This window comes from Sitophilus oryzae, unplaced genomic scaffold (assembly GCF_002938485.1).
Source record: "Sitophilus oryzae breed Bouriz unplaced genomic scaffold, Soryzae_2.0 scaffold_815_pilon_pilon, whole genome shotgun sequence".
In the NCBI taxonomy this organism is placed as follows: domain Eukaryota; kingdom Metazoa; phylum Arthropoda; class Insecta; order Coleoptera; family Curculionidae; genus Sitophilus; species Sitophilus oryzae.
This window is the reverse complement of record NW_022147434.1, coordinates 2,239,678-2,247,746: the sequence shown is the minus strand read 5'-3', so window position 1 is coordinate 2,247,746 and position 8,069 is coordinate 2,239,678. Positions and strand designations below refer to the sequence as shown.

The window sequence follows — 8,069 nt, the reverse complement described above, 5'->3', positions numbered from 1 at the left end:
ATTCTCATTCAAACCAATAAATTTATTTATTTAACAGATTTTATTGCTTTTTTTAATTAATAGGTAATATTAATAATAATACTATATTTAAGATTTCTATTTTAATAATGACAAAGGAGAAAAAAATAAAGTTTATAAAAAAAGTAAAAAGCAGAAAAAATAAATCTGTATAAAGAAAATTAAATTATAATTATATTAAAAAGGGAGATTTTGTGGCGTATAAGAAAGGATTTAGGTATTTGTTATCTAATCATTATCTAATTTCAAAATAATAGACATGCACAATTTGGCAACATCAACAGAAATTTGCTTACTGCGCATGCGTAGAACTCGGGTCTCTCGATTCCCGATAGAGAGATCAAGAAAAAAGTTTTGGCGGGAAGCCGAACATTTCCATATTTCCATCCATATTGTGATCCATATTTAAAAATCGTTAGTGTAGTTAGGTATAGGTATAGGTAGATGTTTATCTTAATATCTGTTTAAATTTAAGGTCGATTTATTTAAGGCTGTGATACAAAAATAGATTATTTTATTAGTTAGTCTCCTTAGATTAACAATAAAAAGTCTCCTCAGGATCAAGTGGTTTGATTCCTCCGTGGTGGTTTGTTTATATTAACCTATATATCGTTATGTTTTTTCAAAAGTTACATTTTTAGCAATACAAGATACACAGGTTCTCGTGTACAATGTCTGGAAATGATTCTAACTCATTGTCAGATATAATTAAAGAAGGTCAATGGGTCATTACGGTAAATGAAGGGGGCGAAGTAAAAGTAGCTGCGTGCGAAGAACACCAGTCCTTTAATGCCACAGGTTTAGATTGGAAAATTTTACCCAAAGATGTTCCGGAAAATACTCCTGCTCCTGGATCTGGAATATACAAAGAACCATTTAAAGAAGTGGCCTTTAGTAGGCTGCAATACAACATCTCTTTCTTTTTTATTAGAGACTTGCTTGACATGAAGAAAGCAAATGCTTTAAGTGAAAAATTTATATGCAATGGCGTCCCATTTTCCCGAGTCATGTTCTCCGCACGCATCCAGATGGTTGCAAAGAAAGGCGACCATTTTAGACTGGCTTTAGATGATGGTACCGCATGTATTCTTTGTGTGGTTATCTTGTCCTCCGAACCACCCAAAACATTCAAGTATAAGAATGTAGTTTTTGGTGAGAAAAACAACCAGGAAGTACCGCAAAACTTTGACCAAACGTCTGTAGGAAAGTATGTTAGGATAATAGGACATCTTAATGAATTCCAGGGTAAAAAGTTTATTTATTGTTATAACATCAGATGGGTGACTGAAGAGTTCCATCAGAAGTTCACAAAGCGTATTGCAGACTCGTACGTCTACAAAAAGAATTTTGCTACGTATTAAACTTGAATTATTAGTGCATAGGGATAAGTTTTTTTATTTAATAATGTAAGATATATTTGATACTAAACAAAAAATTAATTCAAAACAAATCAGTTTAATTATTTTGGTGGATTGTCTAATTTTATATTCATAAAGCTAATGTTTTTTAAGAATTACCTGAATTATAAACTTTATGAAATATAGACTTTATAAATATACTCGTAAATATTGTATAAATAACTCAATAAATAAATAATGAATAATTAATTCACTGTTCATTTCTGTACTCAAGGGAATAATATTTTACATACATGAACTTATATTTCAAAAATGTCAAATAGGAAAGATAGTTTATTTTATTGAGATCTACAATCACTGAAAATATTTGCATTTATAATATAAACTACCCTGTATATATAATCCCATCAAAAAAAAACATAAAATGTAAAAAATGCCAAGTCTCACAACACAATTCTTCCACTATAAAAAGTTGTCAGATCTCATGTAAAACCAAGTCAGTTTATTTTATTTCGTTTCTCTTTAAGCACCTATTCAACAATTTTGTTATAAATTGTTAGTATCAATATTAGACATGTTTATTTCTGTAATAATTATGACATGGCAATTGCACGATATGATATTTTATACTAATTAAAAAACTTTCTTTTTAAGAGCACTGTTCAGATTTACTTAGTAATCGAAATGGTAGATTATTCTTTATTAATTATTATACTAACAATTTATAACAAAATTGTTGAATAGGTGCTTAAAGAGAAACCAAATCAAATAAACTGACTTGGTTTTAAGTGAGATCTCACAACTTTTTATAGTGGAAGAATTGTTGCGAGACTTGGCATTTTTTACATTTTATGTTTTGGATGGGATTAACAATTAATTAAATTAATTAATTATTTAGTAAAATTATTTTACTAAATACATTTTTTAGTTAAGAGTCTATTACGCTGTAGTGTTCGGGTCGCTCTCAGGGGTCGGGTAAAGCGGGTGTGTGGCCGAAAGAAATATATACCGGATGCGTCTCAAAAGTGGTTCACCCCTATAACTTTTTTACTTTTTCAGATAAAAGAACGAGATTTGGTATGTTAATATGTGACATAAATTAGGATTGACTGACGTATTCAATTGTTTTCGGTCAGTTCCTGTTTCACCGGAAATGACTACAACTTTTGACTTTCAAGTGGCATCCTTAGTATTTTTATACTTTATTCGATAGAAAATGAGACTCTGAATAGATTGACGTATTACATGTCAAATTTTGACACTTTCGCATATGGTTTATTTGAAATTGTGGTGAACATGTGGTTCATAAAGACATTTTGACTCGAAATACCAAGTGTGTGGTATCAAATTATTCGTAAAAAAATGCTTATTCCAAATATGCTAATGAGCCACCCTCGATCCATTTGAACAAATTGAGATATGACTAAAAATACGATTTGGGTATCTTTTAACAGGCCGGTACAACACGCGAAAAACATAAGACGATCAAAGCTATTTTTCCAAGGCTCCTTGATTAAAAATTAGTGTTTTTAACACAGCCTTTTGGCACTCTAGATTGAAATTTAAATTACGATTTTTTTTAAGCGAGAATATCAAAAGTTGACAAATGATATGTCATTCTATTCAGAATGTAATTTTCTATCGAATAAAGTAAAAAAAAATACCGAGGGTGCCATTTAAAAATCAAAAGTTGTAGTCATTTCCGGTGAAACAGGAAGTGACCAAAAACCATTAAATAAGTCAATGAATCCTAATTTATGTCATATACTAACATACCAAATCTCAAAAAAAGTTATAGGGGTGAGCCAGTTTTGAAACGCACCCGGTATATACAGGGTTCGGCAATAGTGCGTCGAGCATCTCTACCTCCTAGAATTCTCAACTCTTTGTCCTAGAATAAAAAAACTTGACAATGTTGTTTATGTGCAGACCTAAAATATTTACAAAAATGTATTTCAGCAAAATATTTTAATTTTTATAGGGTGGCTCAAAAAAATGTGAGTGGATCGCGATGATTTTTTTTAATGGAACTCCTCGTATACTATTGCAGCTTTGGCTTCCTTTTAGATCACCTTACATAATCCTAAGATATGAGTAAATATATTTCGATAATGTCAGAAATATTGAACAAAAGTTGAAAAAGCGAAAATGACAAAAGTTGACATATGATATGTCATTCTATTTAGAGTGTTATTTTCTATCGAATAAAGTAAAAAAATAGCGAGGGTGCCATTTAAAAATCAAAAGTTGTAGTCATTTCCGGTGAGACAGGAAGTGACCGAAAATAATTGAATACGTCAATCAACCCTAATTTATGTCATATACTAACACACCAAAATGCCCACTTGCACCGTTTGTATAAACTTTGTTTAAAGGCCAAACAGTGATTAACTATATAATATCTTATTTCACTGTTTAGCCTTTAAACAAAGTTTATACAAACGGTGCAAGTAGGCACAAATCTCATTTTTTATCTGAAAAAATAAAAAAGTTATAGGGGTGAGCCACTTTTAAGACGCACCCGGTATTATATTTCAGAAATTTGCCCTAAGGCTTAGCCCGATCCTGTCGTGTTAAGCCACATGCAAAATTCCAAACACATGTACTTTAATTAAGGTTTGCATTTGCTATAAAATAGCGAGCAATTTGTTACAAAACCTTAGAAATTATATATCACTGTAATCACAAAACTTCAATCAATTTCCGTATTGTAACGGAATTTAAAATTATGTTTTTACTTTCAAGAAAATTTAATCCAAACATAAGAAATATTTTGTTGATGTTTGACCATCAAAATCTTAAAAATAAAGAAGTTGTCTAAAAATGTACTACAATTAAATCTATGACTACAATACGGATATAAACTCACCGGCCACTAAAAACTAGTCCCAGTTTCAAAGTTGGATTTCTCGCGAACTAGTAAAATAGTAAATACGAAATAATAAGGCTATAATTATCTTATTTTTGTAACATGGTATCAGCAGCCCTCTTCATTATGCCAATTCTAATAAAAAAATAAGATACAAACGATCAGCTTATTTTAAAATCGACAATATACCGGAATATCATAATGCCAGATGTATTAATATATTGTTACGTTTTTCGTCGGTTCCGTGTGGATAGAAAGTCACAATTTATTTAAACACTATTTATTTAACAGTAATTAACAAAAACAATAACGATAAAAGACTTATAGAACTATTTACAAACGATTTATAACTAAGAATTTATTTTGAATTTTAGCGCGTCAACTGCACTGGTATATTTATAACTGCCCTCTCTAGGCCACAGCCGCCGGCTTTTATACCTACAGCAAAAGAAATCTAGAATAGTCCATAGATCGTTAGGTGCATAGAGGTTTTCGAATGTTCTCGTATGTACTAGTCCATTCCAGTTGTACTCGATTCTTCTCGAACGAATGAATCATTACGGTTCTATTCTTTAATGCGATGTTAAGGTCATCTGAGGGCGGAACATATAGTTAGGTTAGGTCGAGTCCACACGGGTCCGCAACACTGCCCCCTTCTTAGGTACATGCACGTCCCGAGATGTACACGGTGAATGAAGGTATTTGCAAAGCTGGCCCCTGGTACATTGAGAGTCTGGTAGAAATAGCAGTCTACAGTTTTCTCTCCCGATCTCAGCTTTGGGTTGTAGCAGCAAACAAGGATCTCGATTCCCGTAAATCTGAACAAGACTTCAATCATGTTCCGGATTGTACGCCAACTCAAATCATCGAGTCCACACGCCAGCTTCGGAATGGCTAATCGTGTAATGTTGTTGTTTAGCAAGGCTTCTCTGAGTTCAATCAGGGTCTTCCATAGATTGAGATAAGTCGGCTTACTCGGCGACCATTCCTTAGTGACCAGGTAGAAGATGTGTCTTGCTTGACCATGTGCATTGTCGGTTAGCCTCAAGACGCTTCCAACCTCTGGATCCTGTCGGCGTAGTTCTCCGACACGCCCAAACTTCTCATTGAACGTCGCAGCGATTCCTCTGGACATCCGCAAATCTCGGGCCACACAATGAGCGAGTGAATAATCAGGAGGCACGGAAAAGAGGTCTCGTTGATCTTCTTTGGTTACACCATTACACCATAGCGAGCCTTCTCACTGCTGTTGTATCGGGCCATGAAATCGTCAAAGGACATCTCCGAATCAGGGGGATCAAAGCTGCAGGTTCTCACGGTCCCAGCACGATCTTCTATTTCGCCTTGGTAGTGGCTCAAACGGTTGAAATGGACTACCCTCGGTTTTCCTTTTGGCAATTTTCTGATACGGTATACGACGTCATTAATCCTATCCATGACTTCGTATGGCCCTTCCCACGAGGATTGTAGCTTCGGAGATAACCCACGACGTCTCTGCGGGTTGTATAGCCACACCAACTTCCCTGGTTGGTATCCTCCATGCTCAGCTTGAATGTCGTAGTGTTCCTTCATTCGGTCACTAGCACTTTGAATATTGAGGCGGACTCTCTGATGAATATCGTCCATCCTTTGACGTAGTGTGTGGACATAATCTTCTCCGGCGACTTCTTCTCCCGGTCGGCAACCAAACTTCAGGTCACAAGGTAGGCGCACTTCCCGTCCCATAACGATGCTGGCTGGAGTTTGCCCTGTGGATTCTTGGACGGATGAACGATAGGCCAACAGGAACAGGTGAAGAAATTTGTCCCAGTCTCTTTGGTGGTCAGAGACTACTTTGGCCAAATAACGGTTGATGGTTCTGTTCATGCGTTCAACCATCCCATCGGATTGTGGATGCAGAGCTGTCGTCCTGGTCTTGCGGATGTTAAGGACCTCACAGACGCCTTGGAACAGATTGGACTCAAAGTTTCTTCCCTGATCTGAATGCAGCTCCATGGGAACACCAAACCTACAGATCCATTCCTTAACAAGAGCATCAGCAATGGTGGACGCTTCTTGATTTGCCAACGCGTAGGCCTCGACCCATTTGCTGAAGTAATCCATTACTACCACAATGTATTTGTTGCCATTGTTCGTCTCCGGGAAAGGAACAGCCACGTCGATCGCTATTCGTTCGAAAGGACTGCCTACATTGTACTGGCGAATTGGAGCTTTACCACGCTTTTGTGGTCCATTGATAGCAGCACAAACGTCGCATTTCTTACACCAGGCCCTCACGTCTTCTGTGCAGTTCACCCAATAGCACCGTTCACGCAGCTTGCCAAGGGTCTTGCTAACACCAAGATGTCCACCGCTGGTTCCATTGTGAACTTCCGTCAAGACTTCCGGGACCCTCTTCTTTGGAATGACGATCTGCCTTCTCTCTTCTTGTCCCTCTGGTCTCTCAATCACACGGCGAAGTAATCCGTTATCTATTACCAATGAATTCCACTGGGACCAGTACGACTTCACGTTCGGCGAATATCTGCAAACTTCCTCCCACGTTGGTCTCTGGTCCGCGTTTTTCCAGTTAATCACCAAGCCCAACTCTGGATCACTGATTTGGTCATTTGCAAGATCTTCGGTTTGCCAACTATCACCAACCACAGTCGTCCTTAAGACTTTCACTTCTTTCTTTTCTTTGCAACGATTTCCCATCTGTCCGCAATTCCAACAGCGAATCGGTCCCCCTTTCTTGCTCATATACTGATCCAGTACTTTCCGCACAATCCTTTCCACTTTGGAATCGTCGGAACTCTCCTCAACAGCCCGTACAAATCCTAGAGACCTAGAGCATTCTTTCGCGGCCTCAAATTCCAGGGCACGTGCTAGGGCATCTCCCAAATGCGTTGGATGAGCTAAAGAAGTGTTTGCCTTGTCTCGTTGTCACGTAAACCATCAATAAAAGCCTGTACTGTTAAGCGCTCCATAACATTTTCGGGCATAGCAGGGTACGCAAGGCGAGCAAGGCGGACTATTTCAGCTTGATATTCTCTTAGAGTCTCATTAGGCTGCTGAACACGATTTTTGAGCTGGGAATGGTAGACATGTTCCAAATGAGCTTGGCCGTACCTCATTTCTAAATGTCGTACCAATTGCTGATAATCTCCCTGTTCCGATGGTGACAGTGTCTGCAGGATATCAGTCGCATCTCCTCGCAGTGCGACAGTCAAAGCGGTAGCCTTTTCAGCAATTGCCCATCCGTTCGATCTCGCAGCGGCCTCAAACTGGCAAAAATAATTGGCCCAAGCGGTTTTTCCGTCAAACTGTGGAGGCTTAATAACTGACTTTGAGATATACTTATTTTCGACGAGTGTCGGGCCCTCCGATGTTTCTTGACATTTTGGTGAATTTGACTTCGCTATTCCTTCTTTTAAAATTTCGATTTTTCTGTTAACATCGTGCTCAATCTGTGCTATTTTGTCTTGTGTATCTATTATCTTTTCTTCTAATTCCCTGGAGTTTTCTGTTATCTTGTTGTATAAACTTTGTTCTAAATTCAATATTTTATTATTGAAGCTGGCCTGTATGTCTTTAGAATTTTCTGCGATCTTATCTTCTAAAATATTAATTTTATCATTTAAAATTTCTTGCAAATCCTGGGAATTTTCCATACTTTTATCACTGATTTTATTATTCAAATTGTCTTCTAATTTTTGTAAGGACGAGTCAAGGTCACCTTCCAGCTCGAAGTAAAACGTGTCAGGATCCTCACCTTCCTCCACCAAAACGTCTCTCAGACTGGCTTGCAAAATGCTTTTTTTCCATCTGTCTCGCACTCTCTC

General features: G+C 37.0%; 1 protein-coding gene across 1 annotated transcript; it reads left to right on the top strand.

Annotated features, from left to right (window-relative positions):
- Positions 1–244: 244 nt before the first annotated feature.
- Positions 245–1,594, top strand: LOC115889551. Its single transcript, XM_030909588.1, has 3 exons — positions 245–432; positions 494–604; positions 660–1,594. The coding sequence occupies exon 3, from the start codon at positions 690–692 to the stop codon at positions 1,377–1,379; it is 690 nt and encodes a 229-aa protein (XP_030765448.1). The 5' UTR covers positions 245–432; positions 494–604; positions 660–689; the 3' UTR covers positions 1,380–1,594.
- The last annotated feature ends 6,475 nt before the right edge of the window (positions 1,595–8,069 follow it).

Excerpts from the sequence above, each read along its gene's own strand:
- LOC115889551 (XM_030909588.1), top strand. The coding sequence starts at position 690 with ATGTCTGGAAATGATTCTAACTCATTGTCAGATATAATTAAAGAAGGT.